At 48.3% G+C, this 21,007-nt stretch overlaps 1 protein-coding gene across 7 annotated transcripts in view; it reads left to right on the top strand.

The window, feature by feature from the left end:
- Positions 1-20,760, top strand: part of LOC146751599 (nuclear receptor-binding protein 2-like) — a 45,197-nt gene extending 24,437 nt beyond the window's left edge. For 3 of the 7 annotated variants that reach the window (XM_085533978.1, XM_085533980.1, XM_085533977.1), the window contains 4 exons: positions 7,873-7,926; positions 8,780-8,864; positions 11,754-11,809; positions 20,210-20,760. In XM_085533978.1, the coding sequence (XP_085390104.1) occupies positions 7,873-7,926; positions 8,780-8,864; positions 11,754-11,809; positions 20,210-20,278 (264 nt within the window). In that variant the 3' untranslated portion in view covers positions 20,279-20,760. Of the gene's footprint in view, positions 1-7,872; positions 7,927-8,779; positions 8,869-11,753; positions 11,810-20,209 lie in introns of those variants that run through there. The other 4 variants (XM_085533981.1, XM_085533979.1, XR_014941336.1 and 1 more) reach the window with 3 other exon arrangements.
- Positions 20,761-21,007: the final 247 nt, after the last annotated feature.

The raw sequence follows: 21,007 nt of genomic DNA, 5'->3' as shown, positions 1-21,007 counted from the left end.
GTCAATGGTGTCAGTGATAATCAATGGTGTCAGTGATAATCAATGGGCTGTCAGTGATAATCAATGGGCTGTCAGTGATAATCAATGGTGTCAGTGATAATCAATGGGCTGTCAGTGATAATCAGTGGGCTGTCAGTGATAATCAATGGTGTCAGTGATAATCAATGGGCTGTCAGTGATAATCAATGGTGTCAGTGATAATCAATGGTGTCAGTGATAATCAATGGGCTGTCAGTGATAATCAATGGAGTCAGTGATAGTCAATGGTGTCAGTGATAATCAATGGTGTCAGTGATAATCAATGGTGTCAGTGATAATCAATGGGCTGTCAGTGATAATCAATGGTGTCAGTGATAATCAATGGGCTGTCAGTGATAATCAATGGAGTCAGTGATAGTCAATGGTGTCAGTGATAATCAATGGCTGTCAGTGATAATCAATGGTGTCAGTGATAATCAATGGGCTGTCAGTGATAATCAATGGTGTCAGTGATAATCAATGGGCTGTCAGTGATAATCAATGGTGTCAGTGATAATCAATGGGCTGTCAGTGATAATCAATGGTGTCAGTGATAATCAATGGGCTGTCAGTGATAATCAATGGTGTCAGTGATAATCAATGGGCTGATAGTGATAATCAATGGGCTGTCAGTGATAATCAATGGGCTGTCAGTGATAATCAATGGTGTCAGTGATAATCAATGGGCTGTCAGTGATAATCAATGGGCTGTCAGTGATAATCAATGGTGTCAGTGATAATCAATGGTGTCAGTGATAATCAATGGGCTGTCAGTGATAATCAATGGTGTCAGTGATAATCAATGGGCTGTCAGTGATAATCAATGGGCTGTCAGTGATAATCAATGGTGTCAGTGATAATCAATGGGCTGTCAGTGATAATCAATGGGCTGTCAGTGATAATCAATGGTGTCAGTGATAATCAATGGTGTCAGTGATAATCAATGGTGTCAGTGATAATCAATGGGCTGATAGTGATAATCAATGGGCTGTCAGTGATAATCAATGGTGTCAGTGATAATCAATGGTGTCAGTGATAATCAATGGGCTGTCAGTGATAATCAATGGTGTCAGTGATAATCAATGGTGTCAGTGATAATCAATGGTGTCAGTGATAATCAATGGGCTGTCAGTGATAATCAATGGTGTCAGTGATAATCAATGGTGTCAGTGATAATCAATGGGCTGTCAGTGATAATCAATGGTGTCAGTGATAATCAATGGGCTGATAGTGATAATCAATGGTGTCAGTGATAATCAATGGTGTCAGTGATAATCAATGGTGTCAGTGATAATCAATGGGCTGTCAGTGATAATCAATGGGCTGTCAGTGATAATCAATGGTGTCAGTGATAATCAATGGGCTGTCAGTGATAATCAATGGTGTCAGTGATAATCAATGGTGTCAGTGATAATCAATGGGCTGTCAGTGATAATCAATGGGCTGTCAGTGATAATCAATGGTGTCAGTGATAATCAATGGGCTGATAGTGATAATCAATGGTGTCAGTGATAATCAATGGTGTCAGTGATAATCAATGGGCTGTCAGTGATAATCAATGGGCTGTCAGTGATAATCAATGGTGTCAGTGATAATCAATGGTGTCAGTGATAATCAATGGGCTGTCAGTGATAATCAATGGTGTCAGTGATAATCAATGGTGTCAGTGATAATCAATGGTGTCAGTGATAATCAATGGGCTGTCAGTGATAATCAATGGTGTCAGTGATAATCAATGGTGTCAGTGATAATCAATGGTGTCAGTGATAATCAATGGGCTGTCAGTGATAATCAATGGGCTGTCAGTGATAATCAATGGTGTCAGTGATAATCAATGGGCTGATAGTGATAATCAATGGTGTCAGTGATAATCAATGGTGTCAGTGATAATCAATGGTGTCAGTGATAATCAATGGGCTGTCAGTGATAATCAATGGGCTGTCAGTGATAATCAATGGTGTCAGTGATAATCAATGGGCTGTCAGTGATAATCAATGGTGTCAGTGATAATCAATGGTGTCAGTGATAATCAATGGGCTGTCAGTGATAATCAATGGGCTGTCAGTGATAATCAATGGTGTCAGTGATAATCAATGGAGTCAGTGATAATCAATGGTGTCAGTGATAATCAATGGTGTCAGTGATAATCAATGGTGTCAGTGATAATCAATGGTGTCAGTGATAATCAATGGGCCGTCAGTGATAATCAATGGGCCGTCAGTGATAATCAATGGTGTCAGTGATAATCAATGGGCTGTCAGTGATAATCAATGGGCTGTCAGTGATAATCAATGGTGTCAGTGATAATCAATGGGCCGTCAGTGATAATCAATGGGCTGTCAGTGATAATCAATGGTGTCAGTGATAATCAATGGTGTCAGTGATAATCAATGGTGTCAGTGATAATCAATGGTGTCAGTGATAATCAATGGTGTCAGTGATAATCAATGGGCTGTCAGTGATAATCAATGGGCTGTCAGTGATAATCAATGGGCTGTCAGTGATAATCAATGGGCTGTCAGTGATAATCAATGGTGTCAGTGATAATCAATGGTGTCAGTGATAATCAATGGTGTCAGTGATAATCAATGGGCTGTCAGTGATAATCAATGGTGTCAGTGATAATCAATGGTGTCAGTGATAATCAATGGTGTCAGTGATAATCAATGGGCTGATAGTGATAATCAATGGTGTCAGTGATAATCAATGGGCTGTCAGTGATAATCAATGGTGTCAGTGATAATCAATGGTGTCAGTGATAATCAATGGTGTCAGTGATAATCAATGGGCTGTCAGTGATAATCAATGGGCTGTCAGTGATAATCAATGGTGTCAGTGATAATCAATGGTGTCAGTGATAATCAATGGTGTCAGTGATAATCAATGGGCTGTCAGTGATAATCAATGGTGTCAGTGATAATCAATGGTGTCAGTGATAATCAATGGGCTGTCAGTGATAATCAGTGGTGTCAGTGATAATCAATGGTGTCAGTGATAATCAATGGTGTCAGTGATAATCAATGGGCTGTCAGTGATAATCAATGGTGTCAGTGATAATCAATGGGCTGTCAGTGATAATCAATGGTGTCAGTGATAATCAATGGGCTGTCAGTGATAGTCAATGGTGTCAGTGATAATCAATGGGCTGTCAGTGATAATCAATGGGCTGTCAGTGATAATCAATGGGCTGTCAGTGATAATCAATGGTGTCAGTGATAATCAATGGGCTGTCAGTGATAATCAATGGGCTGTCAGTGATAATCAATGGTGTCAGTGATAATCAATGGGCTGTCAGTGATAATCAATGGGCCGTCAGTGATAATCAATGGTGTTAGTGATAATCAATGGTGTCAGTGATAGTCAATGGGCTGTCAGTGATAATCAATGGTGTCAGTGATAGTCAATGGTGTCATGATAATCAATGGTGTCAGTGATAATCAATGGTGTCAGTGATAATCAATGGTGTCAGTGATAATCAATGGTGTCAGTGATAATCAATGGGCTGTCAGTGATAATCAATGGTGTCAGTGATAATCAATGGGCTGATAGTGATAATCAATGGGCTGTCAGTGATAATCAATGGGCTGTCAGTGATAATCAATGGTGTCAGTGATAATCAATGGGCTGTCAGTGATAATCAATGGGCTGTCAGTGATAATCAATGGGCCGTCAGTGATAATCAATGGGCTGTCAGTGATAGTCAATGGGCTGTCAGTGATAATCAATGGTGTCAGTGATAATCAATGGGCCGTCAGTGATAATCAATGGGCCGTCAGTGATAATCAATGGGCCGTCAGTGATAATCAATGGGCTGTCAGTGATAATCAATGGTGTCAGTGATAATCAATGGGCTGTCAGTGATAATCAATGGGCTGTCAGTGATAGTCAATGGGCTGTCAGTGATAATCAATGGGCTGATAGTGATAATCAATGGGCTGTCAGTGATAATCAATGGGCTGTCAGTGATAATCAATGGGCTGTCAGTGATAATCAATGGGCTGATAGTGATAATCAATGGTGTCAGTGATAATCAATGGGCTGTCAGTGATAATCAATGGTGTCAGTGATAATCAATGGGCTGTCAGTGATAATCAATGGGCTGATAGTGATAATCAATGGGCTGTCAGTGATAGTCAATGGTGTCAGTGATAATCAATGGGCTGTCAGTGATAGTCAATGGGCTGATAGTGATAATCAATGGGCTGTCAGTGATAATCAATGGGCTGTCAGTGATAATCAATGGTGTCAGTGATAATCAATGGTGTCAGTGATAATCAATGGTGTCAGTGATAATCAATGGTGTCAGTGATAATCAATGGGCTGTCAGTGATAATCAATGGTGTCAGTGATAATCAATGGTGTCAGTGATAATCAATGGGCCGTCAGTGATAATCAATGGTGTCAGTGATAATCAATGGGCTGTCAGTGATAATCAATGGTGTCAGTGATAATCAATGGGCTGTCAGTGATAATCAATGGGCTGTCAGTGATAGTCAATGGGCTGTCAGTGATAATCAATGGTGTCAGTGATAATCAATGGTGTCAGTGATAATCAATGGGCTGTCAGTGATAATCAATGGGCTGTCAGTGATAATCAATGGGCTGTCAGTGATAATCAATGGTGTCAGTGATAATCAATGGTGTCAGTGATAATCAATGGGCTGTCAGTGATAATCAATGGGCTGTCAGTGATAGTCAATGGGCTGTCAGTGATAGTCAATGGGCTGTCAGTGATAATCAATGGGCTGATAGTGATAATCAATGGGCTGTCAGTGATAATCAATGGGCTGTCAGTGATAGTCAATGGGCTGTCAGTGATAATCAATGGGCTGTCAGTGATAGTCAATGGGCTGATAGTGATAATCAATGAGCTGATAGTGATAATCAATGGGCTGTCAGTGATAATCAATGGGCTGTCAGTGATAATCAATGGGCTGTCAGTGATAATCAATGGGCTGTCAGTGATAATCAATGGTGTCAGTGATAGTCAATGGTGTCAGTGATAATCAATGGGCTGTCAGTGATAATCAATGGGCTGTCAGTGATAATCAATGGGCTGTCAGTGATAATCAATGGGCTGTCAGTGATAATCAATGGGCTGTCAGTGATAATCAATGGTGTCAGTGATAATCAATGGGCTGTCAGTGATAATCAATGGTGTCAGTGATAATCAATGGTGTCAGTGATAATCAATGGGCTGTCAGTGATAGTCAATGGGCCGTCAGTGATAATCAATGGTGTCAGTGATAATCAATGGGCTGTCAGTGATAATCAATGGTGTCAGTGATAATCAATGGGCTGATAGTGATAATCAATGGGCTGTCAGTGATAGTCAATGGGCTGATAGTGATAATCAATGAGCTGATAGTGATAATCAATGGGCTGTCAGTGATAATCAATGGGCTGTCAGTGATAATCAATGGTGTCAGTGATAATCAATGGGCTGTCAGTGATAATCAATGGGCTGTCAGTGATAATCAATGGGCTGTCAGTGATAATCAATGGTGTCAGTGATAATCAATGGGCTGTCAGTGATAATCAATGGTGTCAGTGATAATCAATGGTGTCAGTGATAATCAATGGGCTGTCAGTGATAATCAATGGTGTCAGTGATAATCAATGGTGTCAGTGATAATCAATGGTGTCAGTGATAATCAATGGTGTCAGTGATAATCAATGGTGTCAGTGATAATCAATGGTGTCAGTGATAATCAATGGGCCGTCAGTGATAATCAATGGTGTCAGTGATAATCAATGGGCTGTCAGTGATAATCAATGGTGTCAGTGATAATCAATGGTGTCAGTGATAATCAATGGTGTCAGTGATAATCAATGGGCTGTCAGTGATAATCAATGGTGTCAGTGATAATCAATGGTGTCAGTGATAATCAATGGGCTGTCAGTGATAATCAATGAGCTGATAGTGATAATCAATGGGCTGTCAGTGATAGTCAATGGTGTCAGTGATAATCAATGGGCTGTCAGTGATAGTCAATGGGCTGATAGTGATAATCAATGGGCTGTCAGTGATAGTCAATGGTGTCAGTGATAATCAATGGGCTGTCAGTGATAGTCAATGGGCTGATAGTGATAATCAATGAGCTGATAGTGATAATCAATGGGCTGTCAGTGATAATCAATGGGCTGTCAGTGATAATCAATGGGCTGTCAGTGATAATCAATGGGCTGTCAGTGATAATCAATGGTGTCAGTGATAGTCAATGGTGTCAGTGATAATCAATGGGCTGTCAGTGATAATCAATGGGCTGTCAGTGATAATCAATGGGCTGTCAGTGATAATCAATGGTGTCAGTGATAATCAATGGTGTCAGTGATAATCAATGGTGTCAGTGATAATCAATGGGCTGTCAGTGATAATCAATGGTGTCAGTGATAATCAATGGGCTGTCAGTGATAATCAATGGTGTCAGTGATAATCAATGGTGTCAGTGATAATCAATGGGCTGTCAGTGATAATCAATGGTGTCAGTGATAATCAATGGGCTGTCAGTGATAATCAATGGGCTGTCAGTGATAGTCAATGGGCTGTCAGTGATAATCAATGGTGTCAGTGATAATCAATGGGCTGTCAGTGATAATCAATGGTGTCAGTGATAATCAATGGTGTCAGTGATAATCAATGGGCTGTCAGTGATAATCAATGGTGTCAGTGATAATCAATGGGCTGATAGTGATAATCAATGGGCTGTCAGTGATAATCAATGGTGTCAGTGATAATCAATGGTGTCAGTGATAATCAATGGGCTGTCAGTGATAATCAATGGGCTGTCAGTGATAATCAATGGGCTGTCAGTGATAATCAATGGTGTCAGTGATAATCAATGGTGTCAGTGATAATCAATGGTGTCAGTGATAATCAATGGTGTCAGTGATAATCAATGGTGTCAGTGATAGTCAATGGGCTGTCAGTGATAATCAATGGTGTCAGTGATAATCAATGGGCTGTCAGTGATAATCAATGGTGTCAGTGATAATCAATGGGCTGTCAGTGATAATCAATGGGCTGTCAGTGATAATCAATGGTGTCAGTGATAATCAATGGTGTCAGTGATAATCAATGGGCTGTCAGTGATAATCAATGGTGTCAGTGATAATCAATGGGCTGTCAGTGATAATCAATGGGCTGTCAGTGATAATCAATGGTGTCAGTGATAATCAATGGTGTCAGTGATAATCAATGGTGTCAGTGATAATCAATGGTGTCAGTGATAGTCAATGGTGTCAGTGATAATCAATGGTGTCAGTGATAATCAATGGGCTGTCAGTGATAATCAATGGTGTCAGTGATAGTCAATGGTGTCAGTGATAATCAATGGTGTCAGTGATAATCAATGGTGTCAGTGATAATCAATGGTGTCAGTGATAATCAATGGGCTGTCAGTGATAATCAATGGGCTGTCAGTGATAATCAATGGGCTGATAGTGATAATCAATGGGCTGTCAGTGATAATCAATGGTGTCAGTGATAATCAATGGTGTCAGTGATAATCAATGGTGTCAGTGATAGTCAATGGGCTGTCAGTGATAATCAATGGGCTGTCAGTGATAATCAATGGGCTGTCAGTGATAATCAATGGTGTCAGTGATAATCAATGGGCTGATAGTGATAATCAATGGTGTCAGTGATAATCAATGGTGTCAGTGATAATCAATGGGCTGTCAGTGATAATCAATGGGCTGTCAGTGATAATCAATGGGCTGTCAGTGATAATCAATGGTGTCAGTGATAATCAATGGGCTGATAGTGATAATCAATGGTGTCAGTGATAATCAATGGTGTCAGTGATAATCAATGGGCTGTCAGTCATTGACGCCCCCTTTGGCCTCTTGCAGGTGGTGCAGATGCAATGTAACATGGAGCTCAATGAGGACAAGACTCAGTGGCATGTGGGTACCCGGCCCCACAAGTGGCTCCTGCTCTGTGCACTGCAGCCCAGCTTTGCTATGGGACCAAAGGATCAGCTCCATATGGAGCAAAAGAAGCTTCCAACCCCCCCCTGCCCCATAGCAGCGGCTTCCAACCCCCCCCTGCCCCATAGCGGCAACTTCCAACCCCTTTGCCCAGCACCCCATTGCCCGCCCCATAGCAGCAGCTTCCAACCCCCCCCTGCCCCATAGCAGCAGCTTCCAACCCCCCCCTGCCCCATAGCAGCGGCTTCCAACCCCCCCTGCCCCATAGCAGCAACTTCCAACCCCCCCCTGCCCCATAGCAGCAGCTTCCAACCCCCCCCTGCCCCATAGCAGCAGCTTCCAACCCCCCCCTGCCCCATAGCAGCAGCTTCCAACCCCATTGCCCAGCACCCCATTGCCTGCCCCATAGCAGCAGCTTCCAACCCCATTGCCCAGCACCCCATTGCCTGCCCCATAGCAGCAGCTTCCAACCCCCCCCTGCCCCATAGCAGCAGCTTCCAACACCCCCCTGCCCCATAGCAGCAGCTTCCAACCCCATTGCCCAGCACCCCATTGCCTGCCCCATAGCAGCGGCTTCCAACCCCCCCCTGCCCCATAGCAGCAGCTTCCAACCCCCCCCTGCCCCATAGCAGCAGCTTCCAACCCCCCCCTGCCCCATAGCAGCAGCTTCCAACCCCCCCCTGCCCCATAGCTGCAGCTTCCAACCCCATTGCCCAGCACCCCATTGCCTGCCCCATAGCAGCAGCTTCCAACCCCATTGCCCAGCACCCCATTGCCTGCCCCATAGCAGCTTCCGCCCTTGATGCTGCCCCTATAGGTGTGTGTTCAGAGCTCTCTGTTCTCTCTGCAGCTCACGCTGCTGCTGATCCTGGAGGACAAGTTGCACCGACAGCTGAGCTACGACTTGCTGCCCAGTAGGTCGCATTGATTCCTATGGGGGAAGTACTGCCCCATAGCTCAGGTTCTTGCCCCATAGCTCAGGTTAGTTAGGGGTAGTACTGCCCCATAGATCAGGTTAGTTAGGGGTCGCACTGCCCCATAGATCAGGTTAGTTAGGGGTCGTTCTGCCCCATAGCTCAGGTTAGTTAGGGGTCGTTCTGCCCCATAGCTCAGGTTAGTTAGGGGTCGTTCTGCCCCATAGCTCAGGTTAGTTAGGGGTCGTTCTGCCCCATAGCTCAGGTTAGTTAGGGGTCGTTCTGCCCCATAGCTCAGGTTAGTTAGGGGTCGCACTGCCCCATAGCTCAGGTTAGTTAGGGGTCGTTCTGCCCCATAGCTCAGGTTAGTTAGGGGTCGTTCTGCCCCATAGCTCAGGTTAGTTAGGGGTCGCACTGCCCCATAGATCAGGTTAGTTAGGGGTCGCACTGCCCCATAGATCAGGTTAGTTAGGGGTAGTATTGCCCCATAGCTCAGGTTAGTTAGGGGTCGTTCTGCCCCATAGATCAGGTTAGTTAGGGGTCGCACTGCCCCATAGATCAGGTTAGTTAGGGGTCGCACTGCCCCATAGATCAGGTTAGTTAGGGGTCGCACTGCCCCATAGATCAGGTTAGTTAGGGGTAGTATTGCCCCATAGCTCAGGTTAGTTAGGGGTCGTTCTGCCCCATAGATCAGGTTAGTTAGGGGTCGCACTGCCCCATAGATCAGGTTAGTTAGGGGTCGCACTGCCCCATAGCTCAGGTTAGTTAGGGGTCGCACTGCCCCATAGCTCAGGTTAGTTAGGGGTCGCACTGCCCCATAGATCAGGTTAGTTAGGGGTCGCACTGCCCCATAGCTCAGGTTAGTTAGGGGTCGCACTGCCCCATAGATCAGGTTAGTTAGGGGTCGCACTGCCCCATAGCTCAGGTTAGTTAGGGGTCGCACTGCCCCATAGCTCAGGTTAGTTAGGGGTCGCACTGCCCCATAGATCAGGTTAGTTAGGGGTCGCACTGCCCCATAGATCAGGTTAGTTAGGGGTCGCACTGCCCCATAGATCAGGTTAGTTAGGGGTCGTTCTGCCCCATAGCTCAGGTTAGTTAGGGGTAGTACTGCCCCATAGCTCAGGTTAGTTAGGGGTCGTTCTGCACCATAGATCAGGTTAGTTAGGGGTAGTACTGCCCCATAGATCAGGTTAGTTAGGGGTCGTTCTGCCCCATAGCTCAGGTTAGTTAGGGGTCGCACTGCCCCATAGATCAGGTTAGTTAGGGGTCGTTCTGCCCCATAGCTCAGGTTAGTTAGGGGTCGCACTGCCCCATAGCTCAGGTTAGTTAGGGGTCGTTCTGCCCCATAGCTCAGGTTAGTTAGGGGTCGTTCTGCCCCATAGCTCAGGTTAGTTAGGGGTCGCACTGCCCCATAGATCAGGTTAGTTAGGGGTCGCACTGCCCCATAGATCAGGTTAGTTAGGGGTAGTATTGCCCCATAGCTCAGGTTAGTTAGGGGTCGTTCTGCCCCATAGCTCAGGTTAGTTAGGGGTCGTTCTGCCCCATATCTCAGGTTAGTTAGGGGTCGCACTGCCCCATAGCTCAGGTTAGTTAGGGGTCGTTCTGCCCCATAGCTCAGGTTAGTTAGGGGTCGTTCTGCCCCATAGCTCAGGTTAGTTAGGGGTCGCACTGCCCCATAGATCAGGTTAGTTAGGGGTCGTTCTGCCCCATAGCTCAGGTTAGTTAGGGGTCGCTCTGCCCCATAGATCAGGTTAGTTAGGGGTCGCACTGCCCCATAGCTCAGGTTAGTTAGGGGTCGTTCTGCCCCATAGCTCAGGTTAGTTAGGGGTCGCACTGCCCCATAGCTCAGGTCAGTTAGGGGTCGTTCTGCCCCATAGCTCAGGTTAGTTAGGGGTCGCACTGCCCCATAGATCAGGTTAGTTAGGGGTCGTTCTGCCCCATAGCTCAGGTTAGTTAGGGGTCGCTCTGCCCCATAGATCAGGTTAGTTAGGGGTCGCACTGCCCCATAGCTCAGGTTAGTTAGGGGTCGTTCTGCCCCATAGATCAGGTTAGTTAGGGGTCGTTCTGCCCCATAGCTCAGGTTAGTTAGGGGTCGTTCTGCCCCATAGCTCAGGTTAGTTAGGGGTCGTTCTGCCCCATAGCTCAGGTTAGTTAGGGGTCGCACTGCCCCATAGATCAGGTTAGTTAGGGGTCGCTCTGCCCCATAGATCAGGTTAGTTAGGGGTCGCACTGCCCCATAGATCAGGTTAGTTAGGGGTCGTTCTGCCCCATAGCTCAGGTTAGTTAGGGGTCGCACTGCCCCATAGATCAGGTTAGTTAGGGGTCGTTCTGCCCCATAGCTCAGGTTAGTTAGGGGTCGCTCTGCCCCATAGATCAGGTTAGTTAGGGGTCGCACTGCCCCATAGCTCAGGTTAGTTAGGGGTCGTTCTGCCCCATAGCTCAGGTTAGTTAGGGGTCGCACTGCCCCATAGCTCAGGTCAGTTAGGGGTCGTTCTGCCCCATAGCTCAGGTTAGTTAGGGGTCGCACTGCCCCATAGATCAGGTTAGTTAGGGGTCGTTCTGCCCCATAGCTCAGGTTAGTTAGGGGTCGCTCTGCCCCATAGATCAGGTTAGTTAGGGGTCGCTCTGCCCCATAGATCAGGTTAGTTAGGGGTCGCACTGCCCCATAGCTCAGGTTAGTTAGGGGTCGTTCTGCCCCATAGCTCAGGTTAGTTAGGGGTAGTATTGCCCCATAGCTCAGGTTAGTTAGGGGTCGTTCTGCCCCATAGATCAGGTTAGTTAGGGGTCGTTCTGCCCCATAGCTCAGGTTAGTTAGGGGTCGTTCTGCCCCATAGCTCAGGTCAGTTAGGGGTCGTTCTGCCCCATAGCTCATGTCCCTTCCCTTTGCAGCTGATAACTCCAAGGATCTCGCCACTGAGCTGGTGCATTACGGCTTCATCCACGAGGTAACGCTGCAGCACCGACCTGCCTGCCCCATATCCACATAGGAACCCACAAGGACCCCATAGGAACCCATAAGAACCCCATAGGAACCCATAAGGACCCATTAGGACCACATAGGACCCCATAGGAACCCATAAGGACCCCATAAGGACCACATAGAAACCCATAAGGACCCCATAGGACCCCATATGGACCACATAGGAACCCACAAGGACCCCATAGGACCCCATAAGGACCCCATAGGACCCCATATGGACCACATAGGAACCCATAAGGACCCATTAGGACCACATAGGACCCCATAGGATCCCATAAGGACCCCATAAGGACCACATAGAAACCCATAAGGACCCCATAGGACCCCATATGGACCACATAGGAACCCACAAGGACCCCATAGGACCCCATAAGGACCCCATAGGACCCCATATGGACCACATAGGAACCCATAAGGACCCCATAGGACCCCATAAGGACCACACAGGACCCCATATGGACCACATAGGAACCCATAAGGACCCCATAGGAACCCATATGGACCACATAGGAACCCATATGGACCACATAGGAACCCATAAGGACCCATTAGGACCACATAGGACCCCATAGGATCCCATAAGGACCCCATAAGGACCCCATAGAAACCCATAAGGACCCCATAGGAACCCATAAGGACCACATAGGAACCCATAAGGACCACATAAGGACCACATAGGAACCCATAAGGACCACATAGGACCCCATATGGACCCCATAGGACCCCATAAGGACCCCATAGGACCCCATAAGGACCCCATAGGAACCCATAAGGACCCCATAGGACCCCATAAGGACCCCATAGGACCCCATAAGGGCCACATAGGAACCCACAAGGACCCCATAGGACCCCATAAGGACCCCATAGGACCCCATAAGGACCACATAGGAACCCATAAGGACCCCATAGGACCCCATAAGGACCCCATAGGACCCCATAAGGGCCACATAGGAACCCACAAGGACCCCATAGGACCCCATAAGGACCACATAGGAACCCATAAGGACCCCATAGGACCCCATAAGGACCCCATAGGACCCCATAAGGGCCACATAGGAACCCACAAGGACCCCATAGGACCCCATAAGGACCACATAGGAACCCATAAGGACCCCATAGGACCCCATAAGGACCACATGGGAACCCATATGGACCACATAGGAACCCATAAGGACCACATAGGAACCCATAAGGACCACATAGGAACCCATAAGGACCACATAGGAATCCATAAGGACCACATAGGACCCCTTAAGGACCACATAGGAACCCACAAGGACCCCATAGGACCCCATATGGACCACATAGGAACCCATAAGGACCACATAGGAACCCACAAGGACCACATAGGAACCCATAAGGACCCCATAGGAACCCATATGGACCACATAGGAACCCATATGGACCACATAGGAACCCATAAGGACCCCACAGGACCCCATAAGGACCACATAGGAACCCATAAGGACCACATAGGAACCCATAAGGACCCCATAGGACCCCATAAGGACCACATAGGAACCCATAAGGACCCCATAGGAACCCATATGGACCACATAGGAACCCATATGGACCCCATAGGACCCCATATGGACCGCATAGGAACCCATAAGGACCACATAGGACCCCATAAGGACCCCATAAAGACCACATAGGACCCCATAAGGACCCCATGAGGACCCCATAGGACCCCATAGGACCCCATAAGGACCACATAGGAACCCATAAGGACCCCATAGGACCCCATAAGGACCCCATAGGACCCCATAAGGACCACATAGAAACCCATAAGGACCCCATAGGACCCCATATGGACCACATAGGAACCCATAAGGACCACATAGGAACCCATATGGACCACATAGGAACCCATAAGGACCCCATAGGACCCCATATGGACCACATAGGAACCCATAAGGACCACATAGGAACCCATAAGGACCCCATAGGACCCCATAAGGACCCCATAAGAACCCATAAGGACCCCATAGGAACCCATATGGACCACATACGAACCCATAAGGACCCCATAGGACCCCATAAGGACCACATAGGAACCCACAAGGACCCCATAGGACCCCATAAGGACCACATAGGAACCCATAAGGACCCCATAGGAACCTATATGGACCACATAGGACCCCATATGGACCCCATAGGACCCCATAAGGACCCCATAGGACCCCATATGGACCCCATAGGAACCCATAAGGACCACATAGGACCCCATAAGGACCCCATAGGACCCCATATGGACCACATAGGAACCCATATGGACCCCATAGGACCCCACAAGGACCCCATAGGACCCCATATGGACCACATAGGAACCCATAAGGACCCCATAGGAACCCATATGGACCACATAGGAACCCATATGGACCCCATAGGACCCCATATGGACCACATAGGAACCCATAAGGACCACATAGGACCCCATAAGGACCCCATAAAGACCACATAGGACCCCATAAGGACCCCATGAGGACCCCATAGGACCCCATAGGACCCCATAAGGACCACATAGGAACCCATAAGGACCCCATAGGACCCCATAAGGACCCCATAGGACCCCATAAGGACCACATAGGAACCCATAAGGACCCCATAGGACCCCATATGGACCACATAGGAACCCATAAGGACCACATAGGAACCCATATGGACCACATAGGAACCCATAAGGACCCCATAGGACCCCATATGGACCACATAGGAACCCATAAGGACCACATAGGAACCCATAAGGACCCCATAGGACCCCATAAGGACCCCATAGGACCCCATAAGGACCACATAGGAACCCATAAGGACCCCATAGGACCCCATATGGACCACATAGGAACCCATAAGGACCCCATAGGACCCCATAAGGACCACATAGGAACCCATAAGGACCCCATAGGACCCCATAAGGACCACATAGGAACCCATAAGGACCCCATAGGACCCCATAAGGACCACATAGGAACCCATAAGGACCCCATAGGACCCCATATGGACCACATAGGAACCCATAAGGACCACATAGGAACCCATATGGACCCCATAGGACCCCATATGGACCACATAGGAACCCATAAGGACCCCATAGGAACCCATAAGGACCCCATAGGACCCCATAAGGACCACATAGGAACCCATAAGGACCACATAGGAACCCATAAGGACCCCATAGGACCCCATAAGGACCACATAGGAACCCATAAGGACCACATAGGACCCCATAAGGACCACATAGGAACCCATATGGACCCCATAGGACCCCATAAGGACCACATAGGAACCCATATGGACCACATAGGAACCCATAAGGACCCCATAGGACCCCATATGGACCACATAGGAACCCATAAGGACCCCATAGGAACCCATAAGGACCCCATAGGACCCCATAAGGACCACATAGGAACCCATAAGGACCCCACAGGACCCCATAAGGACCCCATAGGAACCCATAAGGACCCCATAGGACCCCATAAGGACCACATAGGAACCCATAAGGACCCCATAGGACCCCATAGGACCCCATAAGGACCACATAGGAACCCATAAGGACCCTATAAGGACCACATAGGACTCCATAAAGATCACATAGAACCCCATGAAGACCCCATAATAGACCACATAGGACCCCATAAGGACCACATAGGAACCCATAAGGACCCCATAGGACCCCATAAGGACCACATAGGAACCCATAAGGACCCCATAGGACCCCATAGGACCCCATAGGACCCTATATGGACCACATAGGAACCCATAAGGACCACATAGGAACCCACAAGGACCCCATAGGACCCCATATGGACCACATAGGAACCCATATGGACCACATAGGAACCCATAAGGACCACATAGGAACCCATAAGGACCCCATAGGAACCCATATGGACCACATAGGAACGCACAAGGACCCCATAGGACTCCATAAGGACCACATAGGAACCCATAAGGACCCTATAAGGACCACATAGGACTCCATAAAGATCACATAGAACCCCATGAAGACCCCATAATAGACCACATAGGACCCCATAAGGACCACATAGGACCCCATATGGACCACATAGGACCCCATATGGACCCCATAGGACCCCATATGGACCACATAGGAACCCACAAGGACCCCATAAGGACCACATAGGACCCCATAAGGACCCCATAAAGACCACATAGGACCCCATAAGGACCCCATGAGGACCCCATAGGACCCCATATAGACCACATAGGACCCCATAAGGACCCCATAAAGACCACATAGGACCCCATAGGACCCCATAAGGACCACATAGGACCCCATAAAGACCCCATAATAGACCACATAGAACCCGATAAGGACCCCATATGGACCATATAGGACCCCATAAGAACCCCATAAGGACCACATAGGAGCCACATAGGACCCCATAAGGAAAACATAGGATGCCATAAAGACCACATAGGACCACATAGGACCCCATATGGCCCCCTTAAATACCACATAGGATCCCATAAGGACCAGATAGGACCCCATAGGACCCCATAAGGACCCCATAAAGACCACATAGGACCCAATAAGGACCACATAGGACCCCATAAGGACCCCATAAAGACCACATAGGACCCCATAGGACCCCATAAGGACCACATAGGACCCTATAATGACCCCATAAAGACCACATAGGACCCCATAAGGACCACATATGACCCTGTAAGGACCCCATAAGGACCCCATAAGGACCCCATAAAGACCACATAGGACCCCATAAAGACCACATAGGACCACGTAAGGACCACATAGGACCCTGTAAGGGCCACATAGGACCCCATAAGGACCCCATGAGGACCCCATAGGACCCCATATAGACCACATAGGACCCCATAAGGACCCCATAAAGACCACATAGGAACCCATAAGGACCCCATAAGGACCCCATAAAGACCACATAGGAACCCATAAGGACCCCATAAGGACCCCATAAAGACCACATAGGAACCCATAAGGACCCCATAAGGTCCACATAGGACCCCATAAGGACCCCATAAAGACCACATAGGAACCCATAAGGACCCCATGAGGACCCTATATAGACCACATAGGACCCCATATGGACCCCATATGGACCACATAGGACCCCATAAGGACCCCATGGGACCCCATATAGACCACATATGACCCCATAAGGACCACATATGACCCCAAAGGACCCCATGAGGACCCCATAAGACCCCATATAGACCACATAGGACCCCATAAGGACTCCATAAAGACCACATAGGACCCCATAAGGACCACATAGGACCCCATAAAGACCACATAGCTCCCCATAAGGACCACATAGGACTCCATAAAGACCACATAGGACCCTTTAAGGACCACATAGGACCCCATAAGGACCCTATAGGAGCCACATAGGACCCCATAAAGACCACATAGGACCACGTAAGGACCACATGGGACTCCATAAAGACCACATAGGACCCCATAAGGACCACATAGGACCCTATAATGACCCCATAAAGACCACATAGGAACCCATAAGGACCACATAGGACCCCATAAGGACCACATAGGAGCCACATAGGACCCCATAAAGACCCCATAGGACCCCATAAGGACCACATAGGAGCCACATAGGACCCCATAAAGACCACATAGGACCACGTAAGGACCACATGGGACTACATAAAGACCACATAGGACCCTGTAAGGATCATATAGGACCCCATAAGGACCCCATAGGACCCCATAAGGACCCCATAGGACCCCATAAAGACCACATAGGACCCTGTAAGGACCACATAAGGACCCCATAAAGACCACATAGGACCCTGTAAGGACCGCATAAGGACCCCATAAGGACCCTATAGGAGCCACATAGGACCCCATGAAGACCACATGAACCCCATAAGGACCACATAGGACCCTGTAAGGACCCCGTAGGACACCATAAGGACCCCATAAGGACCCTATAGGACCACATAGGACCCCATAAAGACCACATAGGACGATGTAAGGACCACATGGGACTCCATAAAGACCACATAGGACCCTGTAAGGACCACATAGGACCCTATAATGACCCCATAAAGACCACATAGGACCCCATAAGGACCACATAGGAGCCACATAGGACCCCATAAAGACCCCATAGGACCCCATAAGGACCACATAGGACCCCATAAAGACCACATAGGACCCTGTAAGGACCGCATAAGGACCCCATAAAGACCACATGGGACCCTGTAAGGACCGCATAAGGACCCCATAAGGACCCTATAGGAGCCACATAGGACCCCATGAAGACCACATGAACCCCATAAGGACCACATAGGACCCTGTAAGGACCCCGTAGGACACCATAAGGACCCCATAAGGACCCTATAGGACCACATAGGACCCCATAAAGACCACATAGGACGATGTAAGGACCACATGGGACTCCATAAAGACCACATAGGACCCCATAAGGACCACATAGGACCCTATAATGACCCCATAAAGACCACATAGGACCCCATAAGGACCACATAGGAGCCACATAGGACCCCATAAGGACCACATAGGAGCCACATAGGACCCCATAAAGACCACATAGGACCCCATAAGGACCCCATAAAGACCACATAGGTCCCCATAAGGACCACATAGGACTCCATAAAGACCACATAGGACCCTGTAAGGACCACATAGGACCCTATAATGACCCCATAAAGACCACATAGGACCCCATAAGGACCACATAGGAGCCACATAGGACCCCATAAAGACCCCATAGGACCCCATAAGGACCACATAGGACCCCATAAAGACCACATAGGACCCTGTAAGGACCGCATAAGGACCCCATAAAGACCACATGGGACCCTGTAAGGACCGCATAAGGACCCCATAAGGACCCTATAGGAGCCACATAGGACCCCATGAAGACCACATGAACCCCATAAGGACCACATAGGACCCTGTAAGGACCCCGTAGGACACCATAAGGACCCCATAAGGACCCTATAGGACCACATAGGACCCCATAAAGACCACATAGGACAATGTAAGGACCACATGGGACTCCATAAAGACCACATAGGACCCCATAAGGACCACATAGGACCCTATAATGACCCCATAAAGACCACATAGGACCCCATAAGGACCACATAGGAGCCACATAGGACCCCATAAAGACCACATAGGACCACGTAAGGACCACATGGGACTACATAAAGACCACATAGGACCCTGTAAGGATCATATAGGACCCCATAAGGACCCCATAGGACCCCATAAGGACCACATAGGACCCCATAAAGACCACATAGGACCCTGTAAGGACCACATAAGGACCCCATAAAGACCACATAGGACCCCATAAGGACCGCATGAGGACCCCATAGGACCCCATATAGACCACATAGGACCCCATAAGGACCCCATAAAGACCACATAGGAACCCATAAGGACTCCGTAAGGACCACATAGGACCCTGTATGGCCCCCTTGAAGACCACGTAGGACACCATAAAGACCACATAGGACCCCATAAGGACCCCATAAGGTCCACATAGGACCCCATAGGACCCCATAAGGACCCCATAAAGACCACATAGGAACCCATAAGGACCCCATAAGGTCCACATAGGACCCCATAAGGACCCCATAAAGACCACATAGGAACCCATAAGGACCCCATGAGGACCCTATATAGACCACATAGGACCCCATATGGACCCCATAAAGACCCCATATGGACCACATAGGACCCCATAAGGACCCCATGGGACCCCATATAGACCACATATGACCCCATAAGGACCACATATGACCCCAAAGGACCCCATGAGGACCCCATAGGACTCCATATAGACCACATAGGACCCCATAAGGACCCCATAAAGACCAGATAGGACCTCATAGGACCCCATGAGGACCACATAGGACCCCATATAGACCACATAGGACCCCATAAGGACTCCATAAAGACCACATAGGACCCCATAGGACCCCATAAGGACCACATAGGACCCCATAAAGACCACATAGCTTCCCATAAGGACCACATAGGACTCCATAAAGACCACATAGGACCCTTTAAGGACCCCATAGGACCCCATAAGGACCACATAGGACCCTGTAAGGACCACATAGGACCCCATAAGGACCCTATAGGAGCCACATAGGACCCCATAAAGACCACATAAGACCCTGTAAGGACTCCATAGGACCCCATAAAGACCCTATAGGAGCTACATAGGACCCCATGAAGACCACATGAACCCCATAAGGACCACATAGGACCCTGTAAGGACCCCGTAGGATCCCATAAGGACCCTATAGGAGCCACATAGGACCCCATGCAGACCACATTTGCTTTCTCTTTTCTATTCAGGAGGACTGTGAGAAGCTGGCCAGCTTCCTGGAGAACGCCTTCCACAAGCACCGCTCTGCTCCCCTGTGAATCAGGACTGGGCTCTATGGGGTCCCTGTGCTTTGGGATGGGCACAAACCCTACAAGGAGCAGCCGTGGGTCCGGACCCAGCTCCTGCAATGGGGCAGCTCCAGGATGAATCATTGCAGCCCGTGGGTGGCGTAAGACAACAGCAAGTGGGAGAGCAATGGGTTGTAACACGAGGAATGGACTCTGCACACAACGAATGGACTCGGGGGTCTTTGGGGTCTCTCTTAGGGATCTATGGGGTCTCTATGGGGATCTATGGGGTCTCTATGGGTCTCTATGGTGGCGTGAGACAAGACCAAGTGGGAGAGCAATGGGTTGTAACACGAGGAATGGACTCTGCACACAACGAATGGACTCGGGGGTCTTTGGGGTCTCTCTTAGGGATCTATGGGTCTCTATGGGGATCTATGGGGTCTCTATGGGTCTCTATGGGTCTCTATGGGGATCTATTGGTTATAACACAAGGAATGGACTCTGCACCAGCTCAGTCCCAGCCCTGACTCCTTCAGCAGCGACCCAATGCGCCACCGGGGCACAACTATGGGGTCTATGGAATCTCTATGGGGATCTATGGGGCCTATGGGGTCTCTATGGGGATCTATGGGGATCTATGGGGTCTCTATGGGTCTCTATTGGGATCTATGGTGTTCTTGGGGTCTCTATGGGGATCTATGGGGACTCTATGGGGTCTATGGGGTTTCTATGGGTCTCTATGGGGCCTATGGGGTC

Source organism: Coturnix japonica, unplaced genomic scaffold (assembly GCF_054131305.1).
Source record: "Coturnix japonica strain WE unplaced genomic scaffold, WE-NBRP24 Scf072, whole genome shotgun sequence".
NCBI classification, from domain to species: Eukaryota; Metazoa; Chordata; class Aves; order Galliformes; family Phasianidae; genus Coturnix; species Coturnix japonica.
Note: the sequence above shows the minus strand (reverse complement) of the source record. Positions and strands in the feature narration are given on the sequence as shown.